At 35.4% G+C, this 22,090-nt stretch overlaps 1 protein-coding gene across 1 annotated transcript; it reads right to left on the reverse strand.

The window, feature by feature from the left end:
• Positions 1–1,400: 1,400 nt before the first annotated feature.
• Positions 1,401–21,610, reverse strand: LOC120334047 (calcium/calmodulin-dependent protein kinase type IV-like). Its single transcript, XM_039401502.2, has 10 exons — positions 21,357–21,610; positions 20,319–20,397; positions 19,685–19,747; positions 18,893–18,975; positions 18,263–18,335; positions 6,688–6,774; positions 5,483–5,637; positions 5,021–5,147; positions 4,221–4,373; positions 1,401–3,945 (listed from the first exon to the last, which is right to left on the reverse strand). Exons 1-10 carry the CDS (start codon positions 21,470–21,472, stop codon positions 3,853–3,855), a joined length of 1,029 nt encoding a protein of 342 aa, XP_039257436.2. The 5' UTR covers positions 21,473–21,610; the 3' UTR covers positions 1,401–3,852.
• Between the last annotated feature and the right edge of the window lie 480 nt (positions 21,611–22,090).

Raw genomic sequence — 22,090 nt, forward strand, 5'->3', positions numbered from 1 at the left:
AGACGGCTATTAAGGAGTGAATTCACAACACAAATAATTTAATTTTATCTTCTGTGTAGGATTTATATCGCAGTTAGCAAATTACGGTCCCAATTTTAAGCGCACAATATTATCAATACTGACCCCGGGATGCGATATTTGTGAAGCTTAGTTAATTTAATTGTGCTTTTAATTTTATATCGTGTCCGTGTTAAAACTCTGCAAAATGGTAATCTCTTGAATACTCAGTGTTGAGTGTTATATATATTAAATAAACATATTGTGAATTCATCTCAAAACAAGTTTTACAAAAAATGTATGTCGGGAACAGGTAATAAATAATATTTCGTCAAACATGTGCCAAACAAAGAATTTACATCGAAATTCATGAATATCGGTATTCTACCCAAAAATTTTGTGATAGTATATTATGAGAATATGGGCAAATAAAGATAATACACAATATTTAAAAAAGTGAGTTTCAAACAGTTTGAGAAACATTCCAACTCCGACTAAAAAACTTTCCAACTCCGACTATAAAACATTCCAACTCTGACCAATCATGTATCGCAAAAAACAGCATACCGGCGATTCTACATACCGGGAGAGGTTAATGAAAAAATAAATTATTTTAATCACGCCGCAATAAACGAATCTTTGGGTTCAGGCATCTGGAACTGTTGAACTATTATTACGATATGTAGCAGGACCGCTGCGTTGTCAGTAACTTGGCGAAAAGCGCTTGGAATGGTGGTGAAATGACATTTTTTTGAATTGCTCAATTTTATTTCATTGCTTTTTTTCGAATAAGGGCATGATTTGGTTTGAGTTATAAATGTAGCATCACTAATCCTCCCTAAATTTTTTGCGAGATATAACATCATAATGTTACATTGACTTCTGTGTTACTATGTTTTGCTGTGCGAACCTTCTTCTATTAGGATAAATTTAATCATTATTCACCAGTAATTCAACCCATATTTTCTCCCCCCCCCCCCCCCCCCACACACACACACCCTGAATAAGGTTGGAATAGGGCTTGTGCTAGAGGTAAGATTGGGCCCAAAAATTCCAACCTGTGGGTATTAAACCTGACTAATTAACTGGATTTGCAGGCCCGAAGCAAACCTGAAATTTCATATTTTATTTAAGAATTTTTTGGATTGTCATTGCAAGCATTTAGTGCAGTATGTGTTTCATAACAAGTATTCCTTAGTTTAGTATCCACACATAGTTTTAGTATATATATTTTATAAACATATATTTATTTGAAAAAAAAAGTCGATGGAGCGATGGAGAAGTCGGACCCAACCCGAACGTGATGATTAACATTTCAGGCTCGACTCGAATTTCGGGTCGAGTTTCACATCTTAGAACTAGTTTGTACCCCAAAACCTTCCATATTACAAAACAGACAGCACTCTGGACGAAACTTTTATTGAAGAAATATCACACAAATAAATAATAAAAATGTGAACATTTTGGTAAAAAATCTGAATTCAAGGCAAACCAAAATTCTAGCCTTTTGTAATTATAGATGGTACACATGCATTTTTTTATACAGCTTTCAAAGACACCAAGCTCTCAACTAAGATTGGAAAGAAGATAGAAGTGTTGCAAACACCACTGATGTGAGAACATTTCTATTAATTTAAACAAAGCTAGAGTTGGTGTTGTAACTTCAAATATACTGAAATCAAAATTTAAACTTGTGAAGGTGTATTTTAGAGTTTTATAAGTCAGAAGTTCGAGCCAAATTAAACTCTTGTTTTCATTTTATAAAGCTGTCAAATTATTCAATTAAAAGTAATTACGATAAGTATTCCAAAATGTGCACCAAACAATATTAGCAAGATGGCGAAATTGTTCAAATGAAGTTTTATGAAATTCTGAAAACGGCAAGGGGGGACTGTTTGTTCATTGAGATTTTATGGTTCGAGCTAAACTTATAACAAAGCTTTACTAAGCAGTATTTTGCGCATACACTGAAATATTCAATCAGAACATGGCTTAAGCTTATTGCGACTGCCGCTGTTGGGAAGGGTGGCACATCTTTTGCTGTCTTTGATACCACTCAAATTTACAGTTGTGCAAAATGACATACCATAATAATGTAACATATATATAAATGAAAGTAACAAAATTTTATGAATTTCCCATGATAGAACCTCTTGGACCATATGAATGAACTTTTCTTATCATTGTTCTAACTGCTTGTCTTTTGTCAACTAAAGCGGAATAAATATGTGTTTTGCAATAGATTTGAATCATATGTTTCTTCCAAAAGTTAATTTTACACAGATTGTCTAGAGAAGTTTCATGCTACACCTTATTACGTCCATGAACATTTTACTTATATCTACATGCCCATGTCAGTCAAAACATTACAGAATAAGAGTTGTTGAAGTGTGATACAAAACATCTAAGTTACTCGATGTTTCTGGACATTTAAAAAAATCCTTATTTTCCTCGTATCGCGAAAGAATTTGCAAGCACCATTGTTTTTGAGCCCATGGACATTTTGGTTGAAAAAATCAAAATTATTTGCTCATAAATTTGCAAGTGACAAAATTGTGGAGGTTTAGTTCAGCTTCTGTCATGCTATTGTGTGCATATTAGATATGATGGGGAAGCCCCCTCCTAAATTTGAGGTAAAATTTATCCTTGCTATTGTGACAAAAAATACATAACAATTGCTATAGTGACATAACAGTAACCTATTTACTACAGATAATGACATGATATTACAAAAAATCTCAATAACTATCACACTGATATTTTTTACAAATGTGTAGAGACCAAACGAATTGCAGACTAGTCACTAAATCAGGGGTTCCCAAACCAGGGGTCGCGACCCCAAATTGGGTCGGAGTGATAAGTAGGTCGGATCGCTGAGGTATGGTCAAGGATGGATGTGCAAAACATCTTAGATTTGACAAACTGTGTTTTAAATTCAGCTGTTTGTACCATGGCTCACTGTAAAACAGGCCCATATGCATTGCTCTATGCTTATGCTATAGAAAATGTAGGTGCTTATTGTGACATCATATTTTGGTTCCAGCTTATTTTACTTAATACCACCACATGACCAAACTCAAAAGTCCAGTGAAAGAAGCTTTAAAGTTTCATGAAAAATATATATATTGACCTGGGGTCGCACTGGACACTTGAAAGTTATCTTTGGGGTCGTCCTGAAAAAAGCTTAGAAACCCCTGCACTAAATATTACAAAAGAAATTGTCAAAACAGTGAAGGCCTAAATTGTCCCCTAAAAATTGGTTGTTATATCTTGTGCTACCAGGCTGATTTTTGTAATAGACGTACAACTGATCAAAATAATAACTTTCTGAATGTTCAAAAACGAGAGGTCATATTCACCATAAGGCAAAAGGGAGCTCCGGAAGTATGTGTACCAAGATGGCGCCCAACCTGGTACACATACTTCGGGAGCACCTGCAAAAAGTTTGAAGTCTGGTAGTTTGTCTAAAACAAATGTCAGTAAAATATTACAAGTCACATTCAACAGCTCGTAAATCAAAAAAGCTCGAGTTGGACGGAATTTTTTCCAGGTCGATTGCGGGCGATAACATGATAAAGATTTAAAATAAGTAAATTTCATTTTGGTCCTTAGTCATCCCAAAAAATAAAGTAGTGCAGATTAAAGAAAGTGATATAGAGCCCTAAAATAAGTTCTTGCTCCCTCAAGTGATAAAAAGGATAAAAAACACAAATGTACATGATACAATAAAACTCTACGCTAAAAAGGCTAAAATCTAATACTGTCTTCTGCTACCATTGTTACATCATATCTATAGAGCATTGTGAGTCATAGATGTTTATGATGTAATAGTCAGTTCCCTCTGTGATGTCATAATCATTCATCAGTAAGCTTCACTGGTTCTTCTGTCGAAGTGCTCGGGCTGCGTGCACTCATGCGATTCGATGCTGCCACAACGTTGAAGACAGCCTGAAAAACAGATAAATTTCCATAATTTAGGATAGGATTTATATATTTATCCTGGAGGAGAGGAAAGTTATAATAATGCCTAAATATATGGTGAACCATGGCCTCTCAACCGGTTACCAGTCCAGGTCGATACTTTTGAGGGCTCGGGACCTGGCTTTGAGCAAACTTGCAACTCTTATCAGTACTCTTTCCACTTTAAGTTGAGGGCTTGGGACTTTGCTTTGAGCGAATTTGCAACTTTTCTATCACCAAAATCCAAATGTAATAAATTTTACCTTCAACTTTCTTTTGGCGTTGAATGTTTTTAATCTTGTGACGGTCGTCTCCATATGCTCATAGTTTGCAGCTTCACCCATGACCCAAGGATGCTTCAAAGCCTGTCTTGCAGTCAAGCGCTCTGAAGGTTCCAAGACGATCAGTCTTCGAATCTGGTCAAAATATGCATTGTTGTTATTTATAAGTAATTTAATTAATTTATAATTTATATTATAAAAATTTTTTATTTAATAAAAAGTAATTTAGTGACTCATGCTATATTTGACTCATTCCCAGCTAAACATATATAATAAGTGGAGATAGGTGTGGCACACCATGCTAAGCGTTAGGAATGCGCTTGCCATCGCACCTCTGCTTACCCTGTTTGAGGTTGCAGGTTCGAATCCTGTTGGAAACAATTATGTACAAGAAGATTGCTGGACTTCTCGCTACCGTGGGGTGGTTCATGTGACCGGTGGTTGTTATGGCTCCTTCACTATCAAGTTCATAAATACTTCACTGGCTAACTAATCGCATACTTACCATGGACTTGCTACTAGATAATAAATTTCCTTTGATAAACTTCTCTTTGAAAAATTATTCAATTCTGTAATCAGAATTTCAATGGTTGTTCGTAACTATTCTCAGAGAACGGGGTCTCCGGACCCAACCAGTGGATCATGAACCACCCTGCAGCGGCAGGGAGTGCAGCAGCCCTCTCACACCTCTAACTGGCCCTGCATGGGATTCGGACTTGCGCACCCACACAGGATGATCAGAGGTGAGGTGGCGAATGTATTCCTCACGCTTAGCTACTTACCAGATCTTTTGCATTTCCAGAAATTTCATCCCAATTGGGTGAATCAAATTCAAATTCTCCTTTCAATACCTTTCGAAACATAGCCTTGTCACCTCTCTCATCGTAGAATGGTTCATAACCACAAAGCCTAGCATAAATTTAAAATATAAAAAGATTTGAATTGCTGCCTCACCTACACATACAGATGATGTTTGTGTTTTTATTGACTTTTTTTTCTCATTTTACTGTTGAAATTTAATTTATTCTTTCCCAAATTTCTTATGAAGATCAGATAAAGCCTGTGGGAGATCGTAATTTAACTTCCAGGCTGCTGATCAAACAGGAGATTAGCCTAGCAAATGAGTAATTGATCTTATCAACTATCCTAAATCCTACTTTAAAGAGTTACTTGCTCGCTTTGAAATTCCATTGAAAGAAAATTATAAATCACTTTTTACACGTCTTCCCCCCTGAAATACTCACAATATATAGGTGATGACACCAATGGCCCACATATCAACTGCACTTCCATATTTCTTCCCGAGCAAAACTTCTGGAGCGACGTATCCCGGAGTTCCACAGACTGTCTTCAATTGTAAATTGTTTTGATTGATTTTTGAAAGTCCAAAATCCGCAACCTGAAAATATACAGGGTTTATTGACATCTCTGGCTACATTGGTTTTAAACAAAACTATCTGACTCGAAGTTCATGGTGAAGCTTATGACCTCTCGTTTTGAGCTCTTTATATAGACATTGGAAAGGTTGGCAGAAGTTGTATTATTTTTACCAGTTTTGTATGTATAACGCTAATCAGCCTGCTGGCACATTATACAGTGTGTCCATAAAGTCCCTTTACAATTTAAATTTAGTTGTGAAGTCAGTTATTAATATATCATAACCAAGTTTATTGTTTTTAATCAGTAATCGTTCAAATTTTTTTACTTTATTTAATACATCTGTGAGGGCCAAAACAATATATGGTATCAATAAATTCCATTTGCAATTTTAAAATATTTTAAGACTTTATGAACGCCCTATATAAGAAAAAGCAAACCTCATACTGGCAAAACCTGGCCTATTTGGGTGGATTCCTGTGGAGTCAAATTTCAAGGGTTTCAAGAGAACAAAAGGCAACATTTGACAACATTTTAAAAATATAGGGTGTCCATAAAGCCTCCTTACAATTTTAATTCTGGTATGAAGTCAGTTCTCAATATACAGGGTGTCCATAAAGCCCCCTTACAATTTTATTTTGGTATGAAGTCATTTCTCAATATACCTTAATAACCAAGTTTGTTGTTTTTTAATCAGTAATTATCCAATTACTAAGTATTTTTACCTTATTTAGTAATACACCTGTGAGAGACAAACTTTTAAAAACAATTTTTTAAAATTTTCATGGACAGCTATGCTGACTCTTTATGTGATAATAAGTAGCATAAAGTAACAATAATAATAAGGGTCATTATGACGTTATTTTCATCGTAAATTTATATCCATAAGAATTGTAGTCGTATTTTCAGCAGACACGAGTTCACCAGATGGAACAGTTTGAAGGGTGGGCCGCAATACTACTCTGCTATTGACTATTTCCATATCCAACTTAGGATGGTAACTGGACAATGGTCAAAAAGTGATTGAATCGTCACATCACCTTTCCATAATCCTTTAGATAACTTAACTTACCATAAGTGCAGCATTGTCAGTTTCGTCCGAGTACAAAAGGTTTTCAGGCTTCAAGTCTCTGTGTACGATGTTGTTGTCATGGATATACTGGAAAATAGGAAAACAATGATTGGATTAATGAAATTTGATTTTAAAGCAAGGTCACAGTCACTCACTCAGAAGTAAAGGAGATACATCTCTGTCCAAAAATTGAAAGATTTTACCAAACCAAATTTATTATCCCATGGACAAGGTGATGGTCTCAAACTTAAGACTTTTGACTCGAACATAGTAGTGTCCAAGGCACTAACAACCTTTGCCATAAAGTTTTCAATACAAACAACCTGTCTTTCCTTGTTCCTTGCCAAGATACGTGGATTTCTGGAATCTCATGTTTAATTCACGCCTCCATCAATAATTCACGATATTTTGACAAAAAAATCGATGAAGGTCTTTATCGCATATTAGCAACCGTGACAAATTATTGCAGACTTTGATCGTACTTACCACTTGATGGGAGTAAAGGACTATACTACATCAACAAAATATTATATAGTTACAGTCGCTCTTGGCATATTAGTAGTCGCTCGTAACTTTGTTCGAGACCCCTGTTCGATGTCTTATAGCGGCTTTTTTCTCCCGCTTATAGATTTGAAACATACTAATATGCTGAATTGAAATAGCTTAATCTCAGCAAATTGGATTCCTTTGTTATGTCATAATGTGTTATTATTGTGTAACAAAACAATTCCATTGAGAATAAATTTCAATTCAATATCTTTATTATTTCATCATAAACCATTCACACCGAGTGAAAGTCAATATATTGATTATTGTGTCATAATATTTAGAACAAGCACTTGGAAATTTTTGTCACGGTTCAGTAAACAAATAAAATCCTGTTTAAAGAAGTCATCTTAGAACGTATAAGCCTGCCGTTTTTTCAAATTAAGAATTTGATATAAAATTGATTTTTGGTCTTGTCATATTATTATGCTCTACAATTTCAAAGCTAACTTAGGGGGAAAGCAAAGTTTATAAGATGGATAAATTGTAATGAAGACTTACAACCGTGTTTCAAGTTCAGGCACTCACCCAGATATGTAATAAATTAGCATCACCTAACCCAGTGGTTCTCAAACGGTCAGGCTCGCCCCACAAATGGGGCTTAGACAATTTTTGAAACGGGCATGAGGCTAATTAAAAATAAAAATATTTATTAAATTTCTGTGTCTTATTTTGGACATTTACATTTCTTTATTGTTTACAGATTCACCCACGAATTTTTTGAATAAAACATATCTTCACCTTACTAGCTATAGCCTATTGTTAAAAAGTTTGAGAACTACTGACCTAGACATTTTAAGTTTTAACTTTCAAAGAAAAAACATTGTGTTAAATAGCATTATGCTCTAGTCCACTAATAATCAAGCCATTTTATCTCTATCCTCTCCCCTGGGATAAACAGATAAAAAATTCAGATACAATCTTGGACTTTAAGCCCATCTTAAGAACATTGACATACATCAGGCATTATTTACTGATTAAACATCAAGTAATTTACATAAAAGACGATCCCCACAAGGAGAGAATGCGGCTGTCACTTAACCTTACATACTGAATCCACCAGGCAAAGTGGCGAAAAGATTTTAACGCAAGGACAAGAGTAAAAATGTTTTTTATCCATGTCAGTGCCTTTCTGAACACGAACTGTCAGATTTTATGCTTGAGGGGGAGAAATCTGAGTGTTGCCAAGGGCCACACTGAAAGGCTTGGATTGTGATTGAGAACAACTAGGTACTCCCGTAGTATGTGAACCAAGATGGCGAACACCGGAACGTAGTATGCATACCAGGTTAGGGTTAGGCCATAATTTTATTCCAATTTTCCTTATTTTATGTCTATTACGAGTTCAGGGACTAGCCAAGTGACTCGAGTAGTATTTGTAGGCCTACCTAAAATTATGGCCAAACCCTAACCTGGTACACATACTACGTTCTGGTGTCCGCCATCTTGGTCCACATACTTTGGGAGTACCAACAATTATAATAGCTCTGTATGTATTACTTCCTGCCTGTGAAAAGCTTCACTTAAATCAAAGCCTTGAATTCTTTTCTCAAAAATCCTTCCGCATAATTGAAATAATTCTTCCTAATTTCCACATTTCATGGTTCAATTATCCGAAACATTCAAGATAATTTATTTCCATCAATTATTTAAAATAGTAGGACCTCTTTCTGGTTCAACAATTTTACTATGATAAGACCTTATTTTATGCAAGTTGGTATTTATATGATTTATGGAAGATTTAATTTTTTGAAATGTTTACTGGTACATCACTTTAAACATGGCTCTATAGTTCTATAAAAACAATGAGGTGTTTAGAAATACAGTCAAACTTCTGCTAACAAAAGCCCCCGAATATGAAATTTCTAAGTTACAAAACGTTTTTTCGTAGAAATATTGGTCCGAATAACAAAAGGAAAGGAAAGAAAAAAATAGCTGACGCAACTTCTTGTCATCCCATTGGCCTGTTTGTTTCCTGCAGGTACGTACGCACGTAATGCCTAGAACAAATTTGGGCATTCATAGGGTAAATGCGCAGCTTTCAGAGCAAATTAATCTTGTAAGTAGAGGTTTGACTACAAATTCTTGTGTTATACCAAATCACATGGAATTATTATCACATTTTTATAGCTTCCTTACATCACTATGTTTGGGGTTCTTTCCCAAATGCATTTAATTTCCAGGAACCAAGTCTGCTGAGGAAACGTTTTGACATTAAAAATTCATGAAAATGATGTTCTTTGCAGCAAAGATTAGCAGAGTGCGTTCGCACACTCACATTTATTATCTGATAAAATCAAGCTCAAATACATTCATGTTCAAGTCTGAAGATTGTTGTTTATTAAATATATTTTACTAATTATTAGCCTTTTATGTGTTTTTTAGTATGAACAAGACTGTATAAACTGCCACCAATATATATAGGAAACTATTACTTTTTTAAAAGGACCTGCATTCCCTACCTAATTTAATTACACCCAAGGTAAGATGGGAATGGATGGACTCGGGGTTAAAACCCCTAATATCTAACCTCTGGTGCAAATAAAGCTATGTCCATGAACCACAAACTTGTTGTTATGAATAACTGAGCTCATATTAAGTGTAGTCTTGTGCTTCAGAAGAATAGTGTTCTGTGAATGTTTACGCCGAGCATTACTTTGGGTAAGAGTCTAAAAATAATCCATAATGAAAGCTTTGTGCCATTGATAAAACTCAGACTGGCGGTTACAAGGCCATACAAGCACCAATCATGTAACAAAGTATATAAAAGCACGTTAATTTACAAAATTTATTCAATAAAGTGTATTAGACTTTGAGTTCTGATTCTTGGGGAGTAATATTATACATCGCCCCACAATACAAATTTATTTTTTCAATTTTATATAAAAAGGGTTGCATTTGATCAAGGCAAGATTATAAAATGCGTTTGACATCTGATGCATTATATATGAGATACGGAACTAATTTTGGTTTTAATGCAGTGATGCGTGTCCAAATATATACATTTCGTCTGTCTGGGATGTCTTGCGGAAAATTTTATGTACGCTTTTGAAGTACTGGCTTGGAAAATTTTATTTTAGCTCAGGCTTGGTAATGTGTAAAACAAGTGAGTATTTATCACATTTAAATTCTCCTACTTTGAACGAGGTTCTGTATAGGTAGCCACTGAGCTGTATGTAGACTGCTACTGGGTTTATAAGAAAAGAAAATTGTTTTGGAATATAAGTAATAGGCATGCTACGCTTGTCTGAAGAAGTCTATGAAACGTTACAGAAGTCTATGAAACGTTACGAAGGCCTATGAAACGTTACAGAAATATATTTGTGTTACTGTGCACCAAGACTATTGAACCACTTAGAATAATTATCTTCACCCTTGCATTATACGCATACCGATCAGCCAGCACAAAAGCAGAAAGCAAGTGAAAGTAATTAGTCTCGCATAAGCACAACTAAGTAATACTAGGATATTATAAAATGATCTGCCTTTGCTCTCAATTCGACTACCCAATGTCTGGACACTAAGCTGAGCCCTCTTTTACAATGAGTCCTTGACCTTCAGATTCCCACAAGGTTATACAGTCTGACCTTGCTTAACCTTCAAAGGTCATATGCTTTAGATGAAAAGGAACATGTTTTGAAACCCCACATAGAAAGAAAATCAAATAGACTCAAAAATAATTCTCCATTTTAAGAATAATTTATAACATTTTCACTTGACTGAATGATACGAATTGTATTCTTTGAATTTTGTGTCAAGGTCATACTACCCATACACAACCTCCAAATTCCAAAGGTCATTTAAACTCAGAAGATATGTCCCCGTTTGACCTTCAAAAGTCATTGAAAATATTTACCACCTCAGCAGTAAAAACCACAAAAATCTGGCACAACATAACATTATGAATAATTAATGAGCGTAAAATTCAGCCAAAAAGAAGAATTTGAATCTAAAAGCTGATGAAATTCATTTTTTAATTTGAAATGGGGTTTTGCAGGTTCTTTTTTTTGCATATTTCCCTCTGTATCCCTCTGGCTCTGTATAAGAGCCTTCTAGTACAGGGTTTCCCAAACTGGGCTACGCGAACCTCTGGGGATCCGTGATGACTGCACAGGGTGTCCGTAACGATACGAAAAGAGTCTCGAAATATACACAAATGGAGTTTAATCTTATTGAATTACGCCAGCCTGCCGGTATTTAACGTCAGTATGTATTAATTGAGACTCATGAGTTTTATTTCATCAAAGGAAACAACATACTTTCTCGTTTGTTAGACACATAAATTGACATAGGATGGGGGTTCATCAAAAACGAGATTCACAAACAGGGGACCGCAGTCTAAAAAGTTCGAGAAACACTGCTTTAATATGTAGGAAATTACTTTTTTGAAATAGCTGGGTCACATTTGTCTATTTAGTGAAAAAGACAAGAGAAAAGAACGCGACTATCGCTTTGCACTGGAAAAAAATGAAAGATTTAACCAGCGACAAGAGCAAAAACATTATGTATTTTTATCCATGTGAGCGCCTTTTAAACACAAACTGTCAGATTCTATGCTTGATCTATATAATTTCCAGTTTTCATAAATTAAACAAAGTCTTTTTAGTCATACTGTGAGAATTAAATTGCTCAAAATAACAGATTTTTCAAATATTGTTCCTAAAATGGAAGATTTAAAACAGTAAATATATACAATTTCAAATGTATTCTAATATTCAATTCACCTCAGATAACCCTGTTCAGTATATTACCTCAACTGTTTTTTATTTCTTACCTCTGAATACAACGTATCCTCGTCCATGCTTGGTAATTGTATTACAATAACCAGTACAAATCACATTGACCTGCCAGGAATTTCTAAATTATGTGAAATCAAATATTTATTGAATTTCTCAGACGATAATGAAGTTCATTTTGTTGCAGTCAATAAATAATGATTTTTTTATTAAAAATCAAGAATGAAAAATAAAGAAAAAAACATAAATAAATTGCTACTTTTAAATAAAACTAAATTTTATGATCGTTAATGTGTACGTTATGCCCATTAAAAATTGTAGACATTTAGGCCTGAGGAATAAGGTCAAAAGGTCAGCTCTGGCTTCTGGGAACTGGTTCAGTCAGTGTTCCTCTGCACAATACGGTTCCGACAGTTAAGTCTACAGGTACTGCAAATTTACATTCAAATTTAAGAGTCTATTTTGCTATACATGTATTATAAAGATCATTTCATTTGAAACCGCAAATATTGAATCCGCTTTTATAAAAATTTCTACAATTCATGCAATAAAACTAGAATAAAACCATTGCATAGGGGTTCTGAAATGTTTCATTTCACTTTAAAGATCATTTTATTCTGCCACTATTATGTTTGCTGTATAATATTTTATAGTTTGTACAATTCAGACAATAAAAGCCAATTAAATTAAACCATTGCACGGAGGTTACTGCCCTCTGAAACGTTTCCAAAAAAGTTTAAAACCACTGGGTTGAATAGTTGGATCAAACTATGTTGGAACTCAGCGCCCACCTAAGGCGAAACACTGTAAAATAGAGCTAAGCTATGAAGCCCGAGTCCGACCTAAAATGTCAATCATTACGTTCGGGTCGGGTTTCTCTATCGCTGACTTTTTTTTAAACGTGGCGTTTCGGCTGTACTGTACTAAACTCTTGCAATGTCAACTCAAAGAACTCTTGAATAAAATATAGAATTTCGGGTGAATTTCGGATTTGCTTCGGGCTCGGTCGGGTTTAATACCCACGGGCCTGGGTCGGGCCGGGCTAAAATTCTTGGGCCCGATCTTACCTCTACTGTAAAACCAGAAGGATTACAGTTCTTCCAAAAATACAACTTCTTATGTATGAGTGAGTGGTGGTGAGTATTACTCAGTGAAATGTGGAAGACAAATTTAAGTTAAAAATATTCCAGATCACATAACAGATAGAAATACATGCAACAATAGCATAATCATGTATGACCAAGTCTTAATAACACAATGAGCTGTAGGGAGTAAGCTTGCCAAAATCATCCATACATGTCCAAGTCTTAACACAACAAGCCATCGGGAGTAACCTTGCCAAGGTCATTAAAAATTCCAAGGTCATAAAATATTTCATCGGTTACACACATCCTTCATCATTACGTCAATAAAAAATTTCAATAAGGGAGGCATAAGTTCGACAAAATTAATTTTAAAATAGTTTAATATGCAAATTAGACTGTTATACAAACGATAGGTTGATAATATCGAGTGCCTGGTAACGGGCATATTCATAGCAAAACATACGCAACTACATAGTAACCCAAAAATACGGAATCCGTACAATATGTTCCAAAGGGACAGGGTTCCGTTTTTTTTGAGGGTCACCTTTTAGTATAAAGCGAATAATCACACTTCATCAGAGTAACGGTAAAAGAAAAAAAAATACCGGTATATGCAAATCAAATGTATAAATATTAGAATGACATAAACATAACCTTTTTCCACAAAACAGTGGTTATCTACCGGTACATTTTTTTCAAGCAACTCAAGGATATATTCAATACCAAATATTGGATGAACGTTACGGTTGCCTAAATTATAAAACTAAGACCTTACTAAGCTTGTGTGAAAAACAAGCAACCAAAGAAGATTTCCAGGCGACCCAGTTTTGGGTCACGACCAATAGGTTGGGAAATACTGGTCTGGAACAGTGGTTTTCAACATTTTTGGAGAAATGAAACGAAACCCTAATCAAACAGTACAGAGGCCCCTGGGAGGATCCCTGTGCAATAGTTAAATGGTCCTATTCAAAAAAGATTGTTTAATTAATAAAATAATATATCTACCGTATATGCTCATTTTACCGCCCGATCTTGATTAAGGGCCCGTTTGAATAGTCGTCACGTGAACAGCACATAAAAATAAATAAGGGCCGGTGCTTGAATACCCGCCCGATGTAATAGATGATTTTTCAGCGGTAGAGAACAATAGGAAATAAGAAGCGCTTTTGTCACAACGCTGTTGAATTTTATGCGCCGGTAGAAGAAATAGTCAAAATTTCCGTTATTCTCGTTTAAATCATACTTGAGAACTGGAAATAACAATATATTAATTATTGTAACAATCGAAAATAACAAGCGCCTGTGCTTGAATAAGGGCCGGTTTGAATAAGGGCCCGGTTAGTGAGTTGGTTGAAAAAAATATGGGCCCGGGCTACAAAACGAGCAAATACGGTATATTAAATATCATATTATATCTTATATATATTATATAAAAGCAAGCCTAATACTGACAATACAAAATGATCTTTGAAGAGTAGAAAGTTCGATATTTATGGCAAACCTAATAGGTGCGGAACACGGGTTGAAAGCCACTGGTCTAGACGATTCATGAATTAATTTTAGGGCTTCGTAAATATTAGTCAACCTCTTCTTGGGCACCATAGCACAGAATGTTTGAGAACCTTTGCTCTAGTAGAGTGAAATGGTGGACACAAACTTAAACTCGAGGTCTTTCAAACTGTGATATCTGCGAAAACCAGTATTGGTTTTTCCCCTTCACCCTGAAATACCATTGTTACTTATCGATTTTAATCGGTAAGTATGTTGATAGGTATTTGTCTGTCTGTCTGTTAGATGCACGCGATATCTCACAAAAGCGAGATTGAATCTGCTCCAGATTTTACACGTGCATTCATCTTATCTCGGACCAGAAGCCTATTGATTTTGGGCGAATTATGTCGTATAATTAGCGAGTCATTAATTAATTAGTGATGGGACACAAGGTGTCACTATGGAGTAAGAGCGCTGTTTTGAGGGATCCCCTAACTTTCGATCGATAAGTCTTCGGTCTCTGACCGATATTCTCGTCTTTAATATTGTTTGTAAAAAGCGTATTTACAAGATGGTGAAAAAATAAAATACGGACTACTTGAAAGAAATCCAAAATCAAGCCCTCGTCAATAATATGAGAAATAAAATGTCAGTTTCAGAAGAAAATCAATACTAATTGACATTCTGATCTCAGTATTTGAATAACACATAATCAACAAATAAGAAGGTTGAATTGATTGAAACGTTGTCAATTAAATTCAATCAATTTGGTGTTTAATAGGATTCCATATTGAGCTGCGAGGAGGTATATGGATCTTTTGAACTATATGGATTGATACGTAATTGTTGTTGGGAGTTGTGAGAACTGCTTTAATCTCAAAAACCAATCAATTTAAAATTGTCGGATTCAGATAATTTATTTTCGTCGTGCATGAAACATTGTAAACACGAACAATAATAAATCAAGTTAAAAGCCGACATTCAGTGCTCAGCTACGACTTTTATTTCATTGAGAATTTATCCTCCCAAATTTTTTTTTCCAAGTTTTAACAAAAAATTTCCTAAATTCTCATGGACTTATTAGAGTTAAAATTATTCGCAGAAATTCAGGGCATTTCGGCATTCAAATTTTTCACTCCAAAGCCATGCCATAATTTTTTAATTTGCTATGGACTTTTTTCCCTAATATTCTCATTGATTCCTAATTAAAGAGCTCCTGTCTGATTCATACTTATTTATAATAATTAATTGGAAATCAATATAGATTATTGATCTTGACCTGTCTATTTCAGATCTAAATTAGGGTTATTATTATTCCCCCCCATCCATGGTGCCAATTAATGTTCAAACAATTGAATATTGCCTATTTATTATGTGTTGATTGGGTGTTTAGTAAAAGCTCATTTCCTTACATGGGAGAGGAAAGCTGATAAAATCCTTAGGATTTACATGTTGGATTCACTCAAAGCACTCACTCAGAAGTTAAGAAGACTCATCTCTGAGTAAAGTTACAGGCACTCACTCAGAAGTAAAGGAGACTCATCTCTGAGCAAAGTTACGGGCACTCACTCAGAAGTAAAGAAGAATACTTTTGAGCAAAGTTACGGGCACTCACTCAGAAGTAAATGAGACTCATCTCTGAGCAAAGTTACGGGCACTCACTCAGAAGTAAAGGAGACTCATTTCTGAGCAAAGTTACGGGCACTCACTCAGAAGCAAAGGAGACTCATTTCTAAGCAAAGTTATGGGCACTCCCTCAGAAGTGAAGGAGACTCATCTCTGAGCAAAGTTACGGGCACTCACTCAGAAGTAAAGAAGACTCATCTCTGAGCAAAGTTACGGGCACTCACTCAGAAGTAAAGGAGACTCATTTCTGAGCAAAGTTACGGGCACTCACTCAGAAGTAAAGGAGACTCATCTCTGAGCAAAGTTACGGGCACTCACTCAGAAGTAAAGAAGACTCATCTCTGAGCAAAGTTACGGGCACTCACTCAGAAGTAAAGGAGACTCATCTCTGAGCAAAGTTAGGCGCACTCACTCAGAAGCAAAGGAGACTCATTTCTGAGCAAAGTTACGGGCACTCACTCAGAGGTAAAGAAGACTCATCTATGAGCAAAGTTATGGGCACTCACTCAGAAGTAAAGAAGACTCATTTATGAGGAAAGTTACGGGCACTCACTCAGAAGTAAATGAGACTCATCTCTAAGCAAAGTTATGGGCACTCACTCAGAAGTAAAAGAGACTCATCTCTAAGCAAAGTTATGGGCACTCACTCACAAGTAAAGGAGACTCATCTCTGAGCAAAGTTATGGGCACTCATTCAGAAGTAAAGAAGACTCATTTATGAGGAAAGTTACGGGCACTCACTCAGAAGTAAAGGAGACTCATCTCTAAGCAAAGTTATGGGCACTCACTCAGAAGTAAAGGAGAATCATTTTGAGCAAAGTTACGGGCACTCACTCAGAAGTAAAAGAGACTCATCTCTAAGCAAAGTTACAGGCACTCACTCAGAAGTAAAGGAAACTCATTTCTGAGAAAACCCATAATCCACTAGAACTGTATAGAACGATGGTGTCAATGCACGAAGCTCTTGAATAATTTACTATTCTGAATATGTGTCGACACGTTGCGTTTCTGATCAGTTTGACATGAGTTTAAATCCCATGAGGGTTAAGCATAAGGACTACTGGATTTTTTGATCTTGTTATAAAATTATAACATTAACGATTTCCTTATAAATTTAACAAAAAATGATGTCATTCGAATTATGCGAACTTAGTTACTTCTCAAACTACTTCAGGTCTCACGTCAATTTGGGCAAACTACGATCCGCGGGCCAAATCCAGCCCATTAGGTAATTCAATTTGGCCCGCCTGATGCTTCGACAACCACACTAAAACCAAATTTTGATATTTTAGCTAAAAAATAGTTCAAGGAATTTGTTGAGATTGCGATTAGATTTAGTTTGAGGACGAGGCTTATTGTTTTCCACTTTTGCTTTTGTAAAACTGTAAATATTGTTTATTACATGTAACTTTTTACGACACACTTATATGGCCAGTCTAGGTGGTCAAAATGTTCGCCCCATTGTCCAAAAACCTTGCCTCCTGTTCTATATTATTTTCTGTAGCTCTTAGATATTTTGTGGTCATTTCACTGAAAGTCCTAAGACATAGATTTTGCTCAACCTAAATTATCTATAGTTTACAAACTTTTCTGTTCATGCACGTTGAACCACTCATGAAATATTCAATAATGTTTAGATAAACAGAAAGATAGAAGAACGTTGATTCAACAAATGCATTTAATGCTAGGGAACTTGACAAGTTACAAAAATAAACTTTTTCAAACAACTTTGTTGGATGCCAAACAAGCAGCAAAATAAAGATGGACGAACGCTAATACAGTGGAAGCTATTAATACTAGCAAAGCTGACAATCTTCCAAAATAATGATGCTTTGTGTAACGTTCTTTCAAACCTTTTAATCCAAACAAGACTTTAATAACCAACTTTTGCAAACTGAGGGGTCGGATATTAAGCTCATAAATCTGATCGCACTATAAGTGCATGTTAAGAGCGTACACACGTGGAGGAGCACTTGGTACGTTATGACAGAAATAACAGTCTGTGATTGGTTGTAATACACATGATCTCTTGCGTAGCAATAACAGTGCTATATGTGGAGATATTCAATTTAATAATCAATTCCAACTTACAGCTACAGCTTCTAATGCTTGTCTCACAACATGAGCGGCGTCCAGTTCACTGTAGTATCCACGTTCTACGATTCTAAAAATATTTCAATTTAGTTTACGAAATCTATCCCAAATCCTATTACAAAGTTCCGTGGGAAGCCTTATTTTGGAGAAACACTCTTTGAGTTAGGAGAAATTTGAATAAAGTACCGGTAATAATAATCTATAGGTGCTATTAATATGCCGTGTTCCAAATGCTATCCGCACAGATATAACCAAACTCACTTTATAGAAACAGATTGGAAATATAACGTAAACACAGACCAGGAAGATACACAAGACAGTACTCCCGTAGAATGTGTACCAGGTTAGGGTTAGGCAATAAATTTATTCCGATTTTCCTTTTTTAGTCCCTTTAAATAACTTAGGTTTCAGTCGCTTTACAAAAACTTGATGTAAAATAGACGAACAAGATTAGTTTCCTCCATATTGGTACACATACTTCTGAAGCGCCACACAAGACCATAATGACTGCTAAGCCCTACTCATCAATTATCTGCACCTCTGATTGAGTAACATTCCTGATTTTGACACAATATTTGGTTCAAAAATATTTGACTCACACACAAGCATACTCTACCACAAACCTACCTATCGAATAACTCCCCTCCAGTCACCAACTCCAGGATAAGATAAATATGTTCGGGCGTCTCAAATATGTCCTTGAGTTTGATCTGAAGGTCAAAGATTTTTGTTAAAGAAGAGATGTTTTCCTCAAGCACTGATTTCCTTGTTTTATTTCCGTAACATTGGCCAATCAGAACAATGCAAATGGTGACTTGAGTAACAATTGAAATTTGTTGTGAAACTCTTTCATATACTTTTTTAAGCATGGTTGCAAACGTTAAATTCGTTATTGTGATTTTGTAACCTATTTGCCATTTTCAGTTGTTTTTCCAAGAATTAGGGTATAAATCAAAAAACTAATTGGTCATTTTTTCTTGAGGTTTTGTTTAGTTACAGTAGTTATTGATTTCCTGTCTCATAAAATTGCAATAAACTAATCTAGGCTAATCGGTAATTTTAATTGGTTCTTAGATGGGATAAATACAGGGTGTCCGTATGGTTCCTTTACAATTTCAATTTTGTTTTGAAGTCAGTTCTCAATATATATATCTTATTCAGGTTTGTTATTTTTAATCGGTAATTGTTCGAGTATTTTCACTTCATTTAATACATCTGTGAGTGCCAAAACAATATATTGTATCGATAAATTCCCTTTGCAATTTTTAAAAATTTTCAAGACTTTATGGACATCTAATATATTAAATCAAAATGCTGAATATGAAACAAGTAGAACAGTTTCTAGGCCAGGTAGCAGTGCTGAGTGACCAGTGATTGCACAGAGCCATATTCAGGGTAAACTTGCAAAAAACAACTCACAATGTTTGGATGTTTCAATGTGAGTAGAATTCCAACCTCAGCTCCGACGATTTTCTTCTCAATCTGGATCGAGAAAAGTTTGTTTAAGCTTGTTTAAATTTGTTCGATTTCCTAAAAACTATAATAGTATTTTCAGCAGACACAAGCGCATCGTGCTAAAGCGGTAGGAATCTCTGATTACCCTTCGTGGGATCGCAGGTTCGAATCCCATGCGGGGTAGATATGTGCGAGAGGATTGCTGGACTCCTCGCTGTCGTTGGGTGGTTCAAGTAACCGCTGGCCGGTTACGGCTTCTTTCACCAACAAGTCTATGCTTCCGAAAACAAATACCTGGCTAACTGATCCCACACCCCCCTTGAAGATGTCTGGCTACGCCCCTGTGCATTGACTTAACACAAATAAGGGATTGTAGTTTGGAATAAACTCGACTTGACTCAGACCTAAGGTGTCGCTGACTGGATGGCTCACCAAGTCTTTTGCGTTTTTCCGTTTTTTGTTTTGTTATTTTTATATATTTTTATTGTTTTACATTGATTCTTGCAGGATGAAATAAACGTCTCAATTTGTATCTTGAAACTTGTATGACAGCTTTAGTTAGCAACAATAAACATAAACAAAGCAATAATTTTCTTACACTTTTCGGGATCATTTTAACAGCATAAGCCTTCCCAGTTCCTTTTTGCTTGCATTTGTGTACGATTGATGTTGCCCCCCTAGAAATTTTTTTTTTTTTCATAAAATATCAGTCTAGTTATCTCTCAAAATAAAGATTAAGACCAGGGGTGTGCAACATTTTTTGTCCTTGGGCCATAAAACCAAATTCAGAAAACTAGCTGGGCCACCCAAAGAATGTTTTTACACGCAAATAAAAAATCCCCAAAATGCGAAATTTTAGTTCTTAAACATTTTCGATTCCTTGCATAGTTTGTTAATATCAGCTGTTAACATACCTTGTCGGATTAGGATTTTGAACTTGATGAGAAAAAATCGGAGTGTTGATATCGACCACACTAAATGGCTTGGCGGGCCGAGTTGTGACCGAATGTTGCACACCCCTGCTTTAGACAACCAGTATAATTAACACATTTCATTTTTTAATTCAAGAAAAAAGCATTCAGGCCTGATGGACAGAATAAAAAATGATTCCGTCCAGTCATGCATCAGTGATTTTCATGTTTACATGAGTTCAAAACTTTGAATGATGTTTATACATAAGATATAGAAGTACTACATGCGTGTTCTTATGCTGCGACATGGTAACAAAAACATGACAAGATACTCTCTAATTAGCCAATAGGCTCCAGCTAAGAGCATTGTGGTATAGCTACTAGTATATTTGGTAGGGTAGGATTTACATATACATTCGATGGTAAAGAGGGAACGCAGATAAGGCGACTTAGTCATATCGGTATGGGTTAAGTTAACTAATTACTTGTATCAGATACATGATGGTGGAGGAAACCATAACCGACCAGCGGTTACATGAACCACCCACGGCGGCACCTGCAAACCAACGGAGAGTGTGGTGACAAGCGCATCTCTAACGCTTGGCATGATGAACCAAACCGTCGATTAATATTTGAACAGTTTAAACATGAGACATGAAAGTACTAAATGAGCAGTGTAGGCTATAATAGCACCAGACTATATCAACAAGTAAAATCAAATTCACCTTCCAATTTCAGATCCAACTTGATAAAGTTCTTCAAAACTTATATCCTTCTGTGAACTTTTGAACCAAAACTCCTGATTTGGTCTTGTTTCTGGCATAGTTTCCTGCACGTTCATCCAATTTTAGTATTTTTTCCTGCTCTATTTCAACAATTCATTCAATTTCAAGTTTTAGATTGGTTTCCAGAAACCATTAACTGATTTAATTTTAAATAATTAATCCAAATTTTCACTTATAAATTGGAAAACACTATTTTATGTTAATGTATTTAAGCAAGAAATTCGTAACACATAAAATGAGCACGTTTAAATTTTGTGTGCATTGAGTGCAAAGACATTACTGCATTACGATAATTTTGTTACCGGTACTAAACTAAAAAAAATGGAAATAGACTATAGTCTTTCAGACTTTTGCAACTCCATACCGGTATCCGTATTTTTCCGCATTTGAAAAACAAAACACATTTAACCATTATCTATTGCTGTTCTTCATATGTTAGATTTTTTTCAACTGAGTCTGAAAACTCCAAAGTTAGAATTTACCTACACCTAATTGTTTAAGCTAGCCATTGCAGAAAAGCGTGAGAGACGAACGTTGAAGCACAGACTCGACTGAATGACTGAAGGGCGAGCGTTTCTGTTGTCTTGGATGCAAAATCATTGACTGTAAAATTTAGCTTGCTACTGTCATCTCGCGGTTGTGATTAATTTCACAGATATTAGCAGATATTTTTA

This window comes from Styela clava, chromosome 15 (genome assembly GCF_964204865.1).
Source record: "Styela clava chromosome 15, kaStyClav1.hap1.2, whole genome shotgun sequence".
NCBI lineage: Eukaryota > Metazoa > Chordata > Ascidiacea > Stolidobranchia > Styelidae > Styela > Styela clava.

Coding starts and splice junctions, on each gene's coding strand:
- LOC120334047 (XM_039401502.2), bottom strand. CDS start 21,472: ATGAACGTGCAGGAAACTATGCCAGAAACAAGACCAAATCAGGAGTTT. Junction 5,148..5,482: donor GGTGTCATCACCTATATATT/GTGAGTATTTCA, acceptor AATTTATGCTAG/GCTTTGTGGTTATGAACCAT. Junction 3,946..4,220: donor ACGCCAAAAGAAAGTTGAAG/GTAAAATTTATT, acceptor TCTGTTTTTCAG/GCTGTCTTCAACGTTGTGGC.